This window comes from Rhinopithecus bieti, unplaced genomic scaffold, assembly GCF_001698545.2.
Source record: "Rhinopithecus bieti isolate Rb0 unplaced genomic scaffold, ASM169854v2 scaffold_35857, whole genome shotgun sequence".
NCBI lineage: Eukaryota > Metazoa > Chordata > Mammalia > Primates > Cercopithecidae > Rhinopithecus > Rhinopithecus bieti.
In genome coordinates, this window is record NW_016814943.1 from 112,068 (window position 1) to 126,956 (window position 14,889).

At 51.6% G+C, this 14,889-nt stretch overlaps 1 protein-coding gene across 11 annotated transcripts in view; it reads left to right on the forward strand.

Annotated features, from left to right (window-relative positions):
- STARD8 (StAR related lipid transfer domain containing 8) overlaps window positions 1–14,889 on the forward strand; it is a 79,413-nt gene that overhangs the window by 34,012 nt on the left and 30,512 nt on the right. For 3 of the 11 annotated variants that reach the window (XM_017852748.1, XM_017852749.1, XM_017852758.1), the window contains exon 1: window positions 4,696–4,886. The exons of 3 other annotated variants lie outside the window; for them this stretch is intronic. In XM_017852748.1, coding sequence (XP_017708237.1) covers window positions 4,778–4,886 — 109 coding nt within the window. In that variant the 5' untranslated portion in view covers window positions 4,696–4,777. Of the gene's footprint in view, window positions 1–4,695; window positions 4,887–11,822; window positions 12,009–13,327; window positions 13,410–14,889 lie in introns of those variants that run through there. 5 more of the 11 variants (XM_017852753.1, XM_017852754.1, XM_017852756.1 and 2 more) reach the window with 3 other exon arrangements.

The window sequence follows — 14,889 nt, forward strand, 5'->3', positions numbered from 1 at the left end:
AACAGAGAAGCCAGTGAGCTCAGTTCTCCACAGCAGACCCCAAGAGTTGCTGGCTTTCGTCGCTAACTAGATGCCTCATCGGCCCAGTGGTTTTGTGGTCAGGGTGCCAGGGTTGGTCCAGCCACACCAATGGTGGGACTGGGGGAGGTCATCTCTCTCTTCCCCTCTGATCACCTGTGGTTGCATTTCATGCTTGGTCATTGAATCACTTTTATGCTCCTTTCCTCAGTAACATGGGGGAAAGAAAACCTCAAATCTCTCAGCCACCATTTGGTCTGGTCAAGGTTGCTCCTGGGCTTTCCACTCACCCACCCACCTACTCACTCACCCTTCAATTTTTTTTTTTTTTTCAAACAGAGTCTTGCTCTGTCACCCAGGCTGGAGTGCAGTGGCCTGATCTCGGCTCACTGCAACCTTCGCCTCCCAGGTTCAAGCGATTCTCCTGCCTCAGACTCCCGAGTAGCTGGGATTACAGGCACACGCCACCATGCCCGGCTAATTTTTGTATTTTTAGTAGAGATGGGGTTTCACCATGTTGGCCAGACTGGTCTCAAACTCCTGACCTCAAGTGATCCACCCATCTCAGCTTCCCAAAGTGCTGGGATTACAGGGGTGAGGCATTGCGCCCAGTGCATTCAATCTTTTAATGAATATCCTCTCAAGTACTAACGCTGTGCCAAATCCCTTCCTGAGCAATGGATATGCCATTAATAATAAAATACAGCCCCTGGCTGACAGAATTCAAACCCTTATTGGGCAGGAAAACATAGATAATTAAACTCAATATAGAATGATTGCTGATGTAACTGAGCTGTGGAGTCACCCAGAAAGGGAACAGCTTATGCTATTCATAGGAGATACTGTACTAAAAGGGTATGTTGGACTTTACCAAGTACAGGAGATACGGCAAATAATTTAATCTCTTCGTGTCTTCGTTTCCTCATCTGTAAAATGGGATAATAGTACCTACAGGGTTTCTGTAAGGACTTTATGAGTTAAAATGTGCAAAAAGCTTAGAACAGTTTCAGGTACCTTGAAAGCACCATATAAATGTTTGTGAAATATGTAAAGGAAATAAGGATGAGCATTCTTGTGAGAGAGAAGCACACATGTAGCACATTTGGTGGGTTAAGGAGGTGTGTTCTGGGAATGCCACCTGCGTTAACCAGGCAGGCTTGTGTGGTGCTTTGAATGCCAATCTTAGAAGTGTGGACTTGTCCCTGTAGATGGTGGACAGCCATTTCTAAAGCTAGATCTTTGCCACAGAGGGTGGCAGAGGACTCCTGTGTGAAATGCTAGTGCTGTATCCACCAGCTCAACAGGTGCTAGGCCCAAGAGACTGCCACCAGCCAGGAAACAGTCAGTTGCCAAATCTGAATGCTGGACCAGCCCTGTGCATGGCCCAGCCCCAGGCTTAGCATTGATATGGGAAAAGGGGCAGTAGGGAGCCCCCTTGTCTCTGCCCTCAAGGAGCTGATCTTCTAATTGGAATCAGGACTGCTTCTGCCAAGAATCAAATCAATCATCCTGGTGGGAAGTGGTGGAGGTAGGTAGGTAAGAGAAACTCTCATGTGGCCTGAGAGGCAGTGTGTATAGTGGTTACTAGCTAAAGCTGACAGTTCAAACTGTATGACCTTGGGCAAATTATTTAACCTCTCTATGCTGCAGTTTTCCCATTGAAAATGGTAGCAATAATAATTCAGCCTATCATAGAGTTATATATGATGATTAAATCATATGTAGAAAGTGCTTAGAATGCTGGCTCACATGACAAACACTCCATAAACCTTAGCTATTCTCAGTGACTAAGGGCCTATCTTTTACTGAACCAGGTGCCTACTACCCCTGGGGTACAAGGCCATGGCCTGGAGGCATATGAAGGTATTAGATTGGTATGTCCCCTCTTCCTGGAGTGTACATTTTCTTCAAAGGCTTAAGGAAGAAAAAGATGAATTTTAATAAGAAAACAAGGATGCATACTAGAGTTAACTGAAAATTCAAGTGGATGTTTAAGATAAGAGTTGGACTTCAAAGACATTCCCACTTGGAGCCAACACTTCAGGTTTACATCATCAGCCCCCCAAGGTTTCATCACATTCTTCCCTCACAGCCCTTAGGGGGTACTTGAATACAAAAGTTACAGTAACACAAACACTTGTGAATTCAAGTAACTCTCAAGAGGGTCAATCATTCTCTGGGGGTAAGGATGATGATGATTACCATTATATATGGGTGAAGATGGAGGCTCAAGGTCCCAATCCTGCCACCGCCACTTATGAGCAATTTGGATTACTTTTGCTGCTCCTGAGTTTCTCCATCTGTAAACTGGGGTGATGATGATGATATATATACTTCAGAGCATTGTGGTAAGAATTAAATAAGCACTTAGAGCAATGTCTGGTATAGCTTGTGCTCAATCCACATCAGCTTTTATTAGATCCATCCTTGCATCCCCTCTCACAGCACCATTGTCAGCTCTGTGTCATATTATGTCCATTATCTGGAGGAGAAACTTGAAGCTGTGAAGGTTTAGTAAGGTGCCCCCTCTCCTCCTCTTTGCTAACAGCAGGCACTCCTGCCTGGAGTAGGGAGGAGGTGGAAATAAATAACCTCGAAGTTCCTTCCCGGCTCCAGGGCTCTGTGATTCAAGTGAATCTTCGGAGCTGTGGCTGGAGCTGAAGCAGCAGAACTCAGGAAATAGGCGCGGAACTAAACAGGGCGGGAGATGCCTTAGCAGGGTGGGAAGTGACTGCTGCCGCCCTTCCTTCTAGGCTGCTGCTGCCGCTGCCTGGGGCTGTGTCTCACACTCCTGCCCAACCGGAGAGCAAAAGGGAAACTCCTCTGCTTGGAGGAAGCTGACTGAGGCCTCCTTTTTCGTGGGCGGAGCGGGGTGTGGGGAGGGGGGCTGCCCCTGTGGCAGGCGCAGTGCAGGCTCTGCTCCAAACTCAGGAGTCAACAGAGTGGCAGCAGAAAGTTGGACCCAGAGAGGGGCATCCCAGTGACTGTTTGTCCTGCCTGGGCTAGTCCAGAATGGGGACTGCTGATAGGCCAGAGGGTGCTGGGAGAGAGAAATGGGCTTCCCATTGATTTATGGTCATTTGAAGGAAAAAAATAATAATTCCGTGAAGTAGAAATGACCTAGTGGAAGGAGGAGCAGAGTCAGATCTGCCTTGGTTCTGAAACAACTCACTGTGCGACCTTGCACAAGTCTGCTTCCCACATGAAGAATGCATTCATTCAGACAGTAAATATTTTGTGAACACCTACTACTATATGCCACCATTGCCCTGGGGAAAAGGGATGCACGACGTGAAGATCAACATGTTAACCGCTAATTTCCTTCCAGCTCTGACACTGAGTTCATGAAAAGTGGGTGCAAATATCATGCAAATAAGCACAAATCAACTGGAAACTGCACTTCCTTTTTCTAGCTTATCCCTCACAAATGGAGTAGCTTAGCTCTAGATTCCAGGAACAAGGTATGGAGACAGTAGAGGGTAGGGGCTGTGACCTTCACCCATGTACCCCTTTATCGTTCACAATGCACATTCATCATTCCCATCGTGTCATAGGAATATTATCCTCATTTTACAGATGAGGAAACTGAGACTCAGAGAGGAGAAATCACCCAGGTTATGCCACAGTTAGTGCAGAGGCTCTACTAGAATCTTGGTCCCTTTACTGGCCACCAACAGAAGTAGAATGGAAATGACCTGGTCTGAGAGCTGTTGGTAACTTTTGGCCTTATCTCCATTGTAAACAAATTTAGACAGGACCCCCTCACCATCCCCAAGTCAGGTAATGCAAGTTTGCTTGCTGTGGTGGGGATTATGTATCAGAGAAAAGGTTATGTACCTTAGAGTCCTGGTCCAGGCTTTTTTTGTGGTACATGCCCGGGGGCTAAACTCTTTGAGAATAAAAGCTAATCTTTCTTGATGGAGTCTATACTCCGTGCCAGGCACCATGATCAATCCTTCAGATCCTTACAACAGTCCTGCAACATAGAGATAACTGCCCCAGCCTAGATGAAGGCCAAGTCATTTGCATTCTTGGGCCTCAGTTTTCCATCTGTAGCATAAGGGAGTCTAAGGGCTGTTTCCACTTCAGGATATTCTTGGTACTAGAAAGATTTCAAAGTGTCGTTGGTGGAATCCAGCTGGTCAGTTGCTCAGGCCAGCCAGTCAGAAAACGGGGTTGCGGGGAGGAGTGAAAAGTAGGGGGCGGTAAGGGACGCCGAGGAGTGAGTCAGTCTGCCAGGATGGCCAGAGCCATTGTTTCCTTCTCCATCTGGCTGTTGCACAAGGCCTTCCTCCACGTCACATGGTTGGTGAGATTTGGGGGCAGACAGGAGGTGGAGGGGCTGACCCCATAACTAAGAAGACACCCGCACTATCTTGCACTGAGGTATGAGAACAGAAAGGAGAGTAATCAGTGGACAGACAACTCTCGAATGGTGGCCAAGTTGGAAAAGGCTGGAAAGAAGGTGACTCCAACCTGGAAGAAGGCGTCCAATGGTGATGGAGAGGCGGAACCGCTGAGTAGATGACTGGAGGCTAGAAAAGGGGGAGTTCCTGCTCAAGGTGGGGGCGTGGAACTTTCTAGTCGCGACTGAGGGGGCGGGGAAACACAGCCATCATCCGCTCAGCCCCTCCCTCCCCGGGCTCCCCGCGGGTTCGCTCAGTCCTGGCGCAAAACTACCCGAGGCGCCAGCACTCCGGTTCGTCAGCTCGCTCTTGGGCTGCTGAGTCGCCTGGCACCGCGCGGCGCCCGCGGACACATGGCCCAGGCGCGGGGTTGGGGTCCGGCGTTGCGGCTCTCGAAGCCACGGACGTGGACTCAGTGGGGTGTGAAGGGCACCCAGTGGGACGCGCCGCGCTGGAATCCAGGTGAACTGAGAGCCAGGCAGCCCCGGGCGGGGAGGTCAGGGCTGCGCTGCGCTTCGCGGAGAGCTTCCCGCAGCGGCTCTTCGAAGCTCCCTGCTCCCCTCTGCCTTCTTGTTTGGTTCCAGCCCGGTTTTCATCGTTGAGTCCTATGTCCGTTTGCCTAAAACCTCACCCCTGGCCGGCAGTGCCCCCTTTTGAGGCTTTCCACCCCGCACGCCTTCTTTCTTCTAATTGTTAGGCAGCTCTTGCCCCGCCCTATGGGTGCCGCATCCTCTTATCCCAGTCCGAAGCGGGTGAGGCTTAGTCCTCACCCGCCTCAGTCTACATCCTCTGCTCAAAAAGAACACCACTTGGTTACTAACACATGGTAGGCGTTTAGTAAACAGTATGTCCCTTTACATCCATTCCTCCCGCACCTTCTTCGTCTCTGCCTTTGGTATCTGCCTGTTCCCCCTCCTGTCTTCCTGTCCCACTATATGTCTAACCCTCAGCCTATATTTTTTCCTTGTCATTGAGTTGTCCGTCTGTCCTTTCATCTCTTATTTATTTATTTATTTTTGGTCTCCAGATCCTTAAGTGTTATCACCTACACAGTACCTCCCTACATGCCCCTATCACTCCAAGGGCCCCTTACGTTCCTACTCTGTACCCCAGGTGCAGGACACAGCCCAGAAACCCTGGCAGCACCTTTATAACCAATTCGCATTGCCTGAGAGCTCCATCCCAAGGAATGGGACTCTGAGGGATCTCCCAAAGTCTCCGGCACTTTGTCTTTTTAAAAATCCCTCTCTCCTCAGTCTCCAAAGTAGCTGGGATTATTGCACACAGCTCTAATTTGCTCTTGATTCCACTCAAAGGGCAGGGAGGAAATAGCAAACTAGGTTGGGTTTCTCACCATAGATTTAACTTGGAATTGAGCACGCTGAAACACAGGACCCTTGGAGATTCTGATAACAGACTCTCTGATTGTACTTATGGGGACACAGAGAGCCAGAGAGGGCAAGACTCTCAGCCAGGTCACACAGCTCATCCGTGGTAGAAACAAAGTAGAAGCCAGAGTGACAGCTGCCTGGCCCTGACCCAGGAGCCTTGGGTGTTGGGGGCTAGGACTGTTTCCTTGGGGGTCTGTTGATATAGAGTCATCAGGTCCCATCCACCCTGGGAGCCTGGCTACCCCTCCCTCCCTGTCCTCTGGGAACTGACCTGGCTACCCACCTGCCTGGGATGGGTGTTCTCTGTCAGGGGCTGCCATTGCCTCCCCCACTGACATGGGAGCTCCAGGAAGGCAGGGACCCAGGCTGTGGGCCTCCCCGCCCCACTCTCTGACCCTGTCCCTTGCCCAGTGCTTAGCACAGACAAGGTCTGGGTAACCATGTTACGGGAATGGCTGATGCATGTGTGTGGGGAAGTTCCATCCCTGGGTGAGGGCAAATCAGAACTCCTGCTTAGTAAGTGTGTGTGTGTATGGAGGGGAAGGGGGGGCAGTCGTGCTTGAGGAAAGGCCTTTTGAGAGGGTGGATGGGCTCCAAGGCCAAGCTGAGCCCAGAGCCCTTTGCTGAGTGGCCCTCAACCATCCAAACACATCCCATGCCCTCTCCGATGTCATCCTCGGGCCTCTGAGGGCTGCCCTTCACTGTCAGGAGACGGGGGTGTGGTTTGCCAGGGGCAGGCTAAGCCAGCCTGAATTGACATTGTCAAGCCCTAGAGACCCCTCTTCACAGGGCTGGGCCAGGCCAGGCTGGGGGCAGGGTGTATAAAAGCCACACACCTCTCCACAAGCAGCCCTCCAGCTTCTAGGGCGCCAGGTCTGGTGGCAGTGTGGGGTCAGGCTGTGGCGGGGGCTGACGATGGAGCCTGTGAGTGGGAAGGAAGAGTCTCTCTTTCTGCTTCCCCGGATCCTCCTCCCCTTCCCAGGTATTTTCCTTGGGAGCTGCAGCCCTGGAGGGACACTTGAAAGGATCCCAGGCAAGGAGGCAGGATCCTGAGGGCTGTTCAAGGACTCTGGGTACCCATAGCCCCAGAGTGAGCTGGGAGCAATGCTGGGAGCAGAGACCAGGGCTCCAGGAGTGGGATGGCTTAGCCTCAGCCCTCCCTTTCCCTGCCTTTCCCCTCAGGCTCCCCACCCTTCCTTTTCTCACTTTCCTTCCCTGGCCCCAGGTACCCCCCATCCTCAGAGGACCATCGTGCCACCCCCACCCCTGTGCTCTGCAGAAGCCCTGTGCATGCTGGACTTGCAGATACCCCACCTCCATGGGAACACACAGAGGAGCTCACAGAAGCAGAGCATTCTGGAAGGAAAGGATCCTAGAATCAGGGCCCACCCTGTTTTTTTCCAGATGAGGAAAGTGGGCCTAGCCAGGGAGGAGCAAGCTCCAGGGCTGAGGACTGAGACTAAGCTGGGCGGAGAGGAGTGCTTCTGTCCTCGCCTGCTGTGTGTGGGGTGCGGGGCTGTGTCAGAGGCGGTCTTGCCTTTGCTCATCTCCCCTCTGCACGTTGTGGTCTTCCTCTGGAGGGCAAGAATGCGGTGGGGCACTGGGGTGGACATCCTGCTCTGAGTGTCTGTGCCACCACGGTCACCAAGTGCTCTGTCCAGGGTGACCCCACCTATTTGTTAGGGCTGGGCAGGCAGACTTCCCCGAGGTGTATGGGGGGTGCTCCATCTGCCTGCAGCAGAAAACCTCTGGCCCCTTGGAGACAGGCCAGTAAGGTCAGTCCGGAGGCCCATCCTGGGTGTGAAATGGGACCTGTGGCACTGTCATGGCCCAGGGGCTCTACCGAGTGGATGCTGGCGCCCAGCCTTCCATCAGACTGGCACATTGCCTGGTGATGGCTGAGGGGAGATGACAGGCCCCCGCGTGTCTGGGAGAGAGCCAGGCCTGGGTTATCCAGCTCCACCTGCCCAGTCTAAGTGCCTGGAGGCAGTCATGAGCTGCCCCACACCTCTGTGTCTGAGCTTAGGGAGGGCGAGGGCAGAGAGGTTAAGTGACCCTTGAATCTCACCTGTACTGGGCCTGGCTTGGCCTGTGCTCCAGAGTCCCTCACTGCCAGCCCAGGGCTCTGAGCTCAGCACAGAGCTCCTCCTTCCAGGGTGCTCCGGGGTGAGGGTGGAGGCAACCGTGAGAGTCCCCTAGGCTGTGGGCTGAGAAGGGGTGCTCCTTCCAGGATGTAGCTTTCTGTCCCCCATCCACACTCAGCAATGTATAGACAGTGAGGTGTCTGTGTGGCCGTCACCTTTTCAAACCCCTCCCCACCACTGTATGCCCTCTGTCCACATCTGCCCCTGCTTGGGCTGTCTTCTTAGTGCAAATCTCCCTCCTATGGCTACAGCTCCTCAGGAAGGTTTTTTTGTTTTGTTTTATTTGTTTGTTTGTTTTAATGAACCATGAGTATCCTATGTTGTGCGACTTGATCAATAGCCCCTTTCATGAGGCTGGCCGGGGCCCCAAGCCACCAGGGAGCAGGCTTCGGTGAGGCATGCAGGAATGCGTGTACAAGTGTGAGAGCCTGTGTGTGAGGCCACCCGTGCTGATGCGCTGGGTGGGGCTGGTCTGAGTGTAATTCATTTTCCCCTCACTGCTCCTACCCCTGTTCTAAAAACTTCCCAGCTGAATTCCCTGAAGTGATTGGCTGCCGTTTCTTTAGCTCCTATGGAAAAGAGTAGTAGAAGAGTCTATGTGGTTCCTTCTGGATATTAACCTAGCCATTCCAGAGTGGGGGCATGGGTCTGCCGGCAACAGCTCGAGCAACTCCCATTCCCAGGCAGGGAGGGGGTGGGGACTGCTGGGAGTCCTTAGGTAAGCCCTTATTGGGACCCAAGCATCTCAGAGTGAGGCTCAGGGGAATGGTATATGGAACTGCTCTTTGCCACAGCCTAGGATAAAAGGGCTGATAGGTCCCCCAAAGGTTAGCTCTATAGCACCTTCAGTGCCATCCTGCCACCTGCCACAGTCTTTACGGTATACTTTCACATTTACTGTCTCCACTCTACCCTGTGGGTATTATACTCTAGTCTTGTTTTTTATAGGTGAAAAAACTGATGGCTGGAGTAGCACAATGACTCGTCTTGGGTGGCATAACAAGAAAGTGGTAGAACTGGGACCAGCATTTAGCTCTACTACTTCTTAATCCAGGGTTCATTCTACTATTGCTCAGTGCTTCTCACCATATCTGACGCTTGTAAGCACTTACTACGTGCCAGCCATCATTCTAAGTGTTTATTTAGCCTAGTGGATCTGCTCTGCAGCGATTTAAGGTCAATGTTGTGATGATCATCTACACTTTCCAGATGAGGAAACTGAGGCAGAGTCACACAGCTAGTATGTAGCAGAGGCCATTTGTACCCAGGCCATCTGGCTCCAGAGTCCATTATACTCCCTCTTGTGGGACTTACGTAGTCTGTGGTGGTGGTGGTAGAATGAGGAAAGCCCCATGCCTCAGGCATAGAAACACACACACACACACACACACGCACAAACACACACACACACAGACTTTTTTTTGCCAGCCCTTGACCTGCTTCAAGCACTCTACATTCCCCTGCTTGATGACTGAGCTGGCATCCAAGGTAGCAGCAATAATGGTACTGTAGGACACACAGGCAAGAGTGAGGGCTTGAGGAAAAGGGGAAGTCAAGAACCTAAAGCTTCCAGTTACCTCCATAGTCACTCAGGGTGCAACCTAGAAATGGGCCTGTGAAAAGGTACTATTTTTCTCATCCATTCCGGGCACGATTAATCCTTGCAAGAGTCAGGGACAGGGAGCAGGGGTTGGCAGGGATATTGAAGGGGATGAGCTATCTTTGCTCTGCTAAACAGGCTGAGCACTCCTGGCCAGAATAAAAGAGGGAGATCAAAAAAGACCAAAAGAAATAGCCCTGATATCACTTGGGCCATTTCAAAATGTCACAATGTGTGTGGCAAATATTATGATTGTAGCTTTCCCTGACAGTTGTGTTCACTGTCATTCGACAAGCATTTTTATTGAGCATCTACTCTACGCCAGGCACTGCAAAATTCTCCTTCTAAGTATTTATAGCAGTGCCCCGATTTTGGTAGTTTTGTGCTATACTCCCCTCCTTTTTTGTTTCCTGGTTTGATGGCTTAAAAAAAAAACAGCTGGTGTCTCAGAACCCATGATATCTGATTCAGTTAAATGTATCTACTTAAAGATAAGTTGACTTTGCTCATTAGTCATATGATTGTCATTTATTTTTGGTTGTGCTCTGAATATCTTTCAACATTTGTTCATTCATTAGCAAACAATAGTGAGGAAAGTACTGTAAGCACTGTGCTTGGTGCCTTGGAGTGGATGGAATTGACTTTGACAGGGTTTCTTGCCCTTAGGAAAATGATAAAATCATTGCAGGACCCCACTTTTGTGCTTTTAGCACTGTGCACAGGCAAGATGCCTTTGGCTTCAACTCAGAGCCTTAAGGATGCTTATAATTGTTAAAGCCTAGCCTCAGGAAGGAGGTCATATCCCTTCCCACCCACCAGAAGGATTTCGTTTCTGGGACTAACTTCTGGTGTACAGGCCTCATCCACAGATCCACAGGGACTTGGTTCACCTTGAACAAATTGCTAAAGGATACAAGCGGCAGTCCTGCCATCAAGAGGAAAGAGGGATACATGGGATACTCACAGTGGTGGTAGTGTCACTTTATCATTGCTCCTCTGACTCTCATCAGGGCCAGCAGGGAAGGAATGTGGGAGAATTTCAGTTTGGCCTAGTGAACTGAAGGCTAGACAGCAGAGGGGCACTTGGGGCTGGGTTAGGCCTGGCTCTGTCTTTGCCTGGGTGACCTTGATAAAGTTGCTGCCCTCAGAGACAGATATTTTTGCTCTCATCTGTATTGGATACTCTAACAAGCAAGTTAGATGGACGCAGTTCCTGCCTTCTAGGAATGGTATGGAGAAAATAACCAGTGTACAGGTATTGACCCTGCCATGGATTTTCTGGGTAAATCATTTGAGACCAGGAGTGTGAGACCAGCCTGGGCAACATAGCAAGACTTCAGCTCTACAAAAAAAATTTAAAAATTAACTGAACATGGTGGCACACACCTGTTATCCTAGCTACTCAGGAAGTTTAGGCAGGAGATTTTCTTGACCTCAGGAGTTCCAGGCTGGGTAGCTTTAAGTGAGTCATCTCTGTTCAGTTTCTGTCTTTGTAAATGTGAGGGATAGCAGTTGAACTGCATGAGGTCCTGGATACTCTCAGTCCTGACTAATAGGAATCCTCAATTCAACAATGAAATCAAGGTTGTGAACTTGTGTTGGACCCTTGCGATGAAAGGCCAGAGAGAAATCAAAGCCAAAGGCTCTTGTTTCTTACTGAATTTCAATGGGCTTTCTGGTGGTGCTTACTATCAGAACTCCTGGAAGCCCTCCCCTGCCACGATTAATGTTCATGCCCCAAGTTTTCCATGCATTTCTCTGCAGAGGTAGAGTTTGGACTTGGGGTAGGAGAAGTTGCAGAGCCACTGGGGCCTGAGCAAGGTAGGAACGGCAGCTTCCTGCTCAAATTCCTAATCATCGGGGTTTCCCCTACCAATTGGAGATGTCACCGAAGTTATGTCTTCTGGACATCCCATAAACTATCGAGCAAGTCACTGAGCTCTCCCAGGCACATGGCATATGTGTTTAAATCCCCCAAACAGTGCCAGACTCATTCATAAGTCCATAAATATTAGCCTGTGTGCCTGGCCAAGTCGCTCCTTGGGCCTCAGTCGTTGGGCTTGCACCTCCTCCCTGGCAGCGGTGTGACCCCAGGGAAAGGCAGCGGCGAGGGCATTGGAGGACCGGTAGGCAGTGACCCGCCCACCCAGATTTGGGCGACTTTCTGGCGAGTCCGGTGGGCCAGACTGCGTCCCCATTGGCCGAGGGGAGGTGGGCGGGGCGTCCCTACAGCCCTGCTCGCCCACGCTCCCTCCCCACCTGCGCTGAGTGGACTCGGGTTGACAAGGCTTAAGCAGCCGCGGCAGCTGCTCTTCTGGCTGGCACTGTTACCCCTGCCCGACCCCAGGCCTCGTGTGTGCCCCGGACGGAGCATTCCCTCCTGGACTCGCCTCCTGCCGGTTTGCTCTGTGTCAGCTCCCGAACCCAAAGGGGTGAACGCGGCCTCCAGGTAGGAGTAGGGGCGACGGCAGAGGGAGATCCGGACAAACTGGGGCGCCTGGGCTTCCTCTCCCCGCCTTGCCTTTCTGGCGCGCTCCGGCTCGGCCCCTCTCCTAGCGGTTCCGCCGGGTGGCGTACGCAGGAGACAGGGAGGAAGCGAGCTGAGCCACCTCCGCCCCTGGGATTGGGGGATCAGAGTCGCCGAAATTGGGGACCCCGAGCGCGCCAGCCGAGCGACTTCCAGGGAAGCCTCGCGAGTGGGGCGGTGGAAGGCAGCTGTCCGCCTGTTACCGCCGGACCCGTGGGTCTCGCAGCAGTCGCTCTGGGGCTTCGGAGGAGGGTTGCAGCTGGGCGGGGGCGGCAGGACTTCAGGCCCTGTGGCCGGGTCGCGCCGGTTCGCCTGCCCTCTCCTTTCTCTGCTTTCCGGGGCATTTCCAGGAAGCCCCCGTCCGGCTGTATGGGTTTTCCCGTCGGCCACTGCCTCATTGCTTTCCCTTCTGAGAAACGCCCAGAACTTCTTGGTATTAAGGTAGCTGCGGGGACCAAGCGAAAACGTTTGGACACGTCTCATCTTCATAGGTCTCATTTTCCCATAAAGTCCAAAATGGGTTTGGATTAGAGGAAAGGCTTTTCAGTGGGATTTTTGGGATTTCCAAATTAGGTAGTGTGGGGTTCACGTTCCTCCTGACACTTGTGAAAGTTGCTCGCTGAATTACGACTCAGAAAACTGGGGTTCAGCCAGTCCATGTGACCTTAGGCGAGTCATACTACTGTGTGGGCCATAATGTTTTAAGCCACACCTCGGGTGGCAGCTTGATTTCAGTATCTAAAGGGCCCGGTCTCTTTCACCCTGACATTTAGTTACTTGGTACCTGGGGTCAGGCTCCTAATTGGCAGGTAAAAAGTTGTCTCTGAGACGCTTGGGGTGGCAGCAGCTATGCACACGAAGAGCTTTGTGGTGAATATGCAGCTAAGCCAGCTGGAAAACTAGAGTGTGCGTGGAGGGGTGGGCGACAGCAGCCAGACCAAGGTAGGGAGAGGTGGGAGTTTTCTTCCAGAGCCTGGGGCCACAGAGGTTGGGGTCCTCAGAGATTGGGCTGGCTTGGAGCCTATGCTTACCCCCAAGTCCCAGGGCCCTGGCTTCTCTCCCAGTCAGAGCCTAAGCGGAGAGGAGGAGTTAATGAATCACACCCAGGGCTATTTTCAAACCCTGACTCCTCCCGTGCGACCTGCTCCCTCCCCACTCCGGGGTTTGCCGCCTCCCTTCCTCCCTCCCCTCCCGCACACCTGTGTTATTGCCCTCTGAGTTTTCCTCTCATTTTCATCCTCCTGGAATGAAAGGGGGACAAATCTTGTCTGTGGATGGGATGGGAAGGTGGGCAGCCCAAAGGCATGGAGAAGAAGGCTGCAGGTGAGTTCTGGGTGGCTTTCACAGCGGGAAGAGTGTGATGAGAAGGGTGGTGTTTCGCTATAAGGGTATAGGGGTCGGTAGTGAAACTCTTTCACTCTAAAGGTACAGCTGCCATCTAGCTGGACCATTCTGGGCTGGTTTTCATTTTAGGGACGTGACTTTTTGTTAATGTGCTAGACTTTGGATTTTGGATTTCTGCTCCCTAGACCTCTATATTTAGTGCTAGGAAACACCACACTGGACACTGCCTCTCCTGCTTTTGAAGTATGCTAAACCTCTCTGTGCATCTACAGCTCCCCTCCCCCACCTGGACAGGAGAGGCTGCCTAGAGATGATATCTGGAGGTGTTTAGAGCAAGAAGAAGGGCTGAACTGAAGGTGTGCAAACCAAAGGGGCTGAGTGCCCTATGTGCTTGCTTGAGACAGGGTTTGCAGTGAGTCATGTGGGGAGGATGGCAGAGCCTTCCTTATTCAAACACAATACCTCCTGAGTTCCAGCAGAGAAGCAAAGAAAGTGACACCAAGAAGGCTCGAATGTTGTCCCTCTCTGTCTTCCTGAAGTTTTAAAATTCCATTATTGGGACTACAGATTGGAGAGGGAGCAGAGGACCCCTGTGTCCAGGTTTAGAGGATAGCAACAGGGACACAAAGGCAAGAAGGTCCCAAAGGGAGAAGGGGATGGAGTCTCCAATTGGGAAGCTGTCACAGCTGCAGCTGCTTTGCTGCTAGGAGACTCCTGGAGTTCCTTATTTGAGCCATGGGAAGTTCAGGTTCAACAGATGGCAGGTTTATCACATGCAGGCTGTGCCCTCACCTCTTTTCTGGCTAGAAGAAAGAGTTGCCTCTACCATGAAAAGAAGAGAAGAACCTTTTCCCTTAGGCTCCCAGTTTGGGTAGGATCAGGCGTCATGGTCATGAGCCTTAGGAAAGCTGTTCAGCAGATAAAATAGGGACAGCAGATTTCAAAGATGCAAGGGCTTTAGGGTGGGAAGTATGAGCTCTCGGAGATCTAGGTGAGTTTTACGTTGTTCCCCACCCCACAACAGGGTAGTTGAGCGCCGGGCTGGGCACACAGTTGCTGGTGTCAAGTGTTTATTAAGGGGTCTTGGTTTTGTGTGTGCACACTTGTGCATGGGCATGCATTCGGGAAGGGTCCTGGTAGATAGGAATCAGTGGACTGGAGGCCACAGCCTGGGCCCTTGTCACAAGTCTGAAGTGCTGTGTTTGTGGGTGGAGTTTCTTTTTCCCCAGTCCTGCAGGTTGGTAACTTGCATGCTAAACAGTTGCTGTTCCTGGTTACATCGACCACACACAGGAATTTTAGAACTGAATGTTAAGTTCCCTAGGAGTCCAGGGTGGCATGGAGCAAAGAACAGGGGACTGGGAGTTGGACATGGGGAGCTTTAACTCCAGGCTCTGCTGCCCCCCTCAAATTCTCCGACTCTGGGTTTCTCCTCATTTTTTCCACTTCACTGGATTAA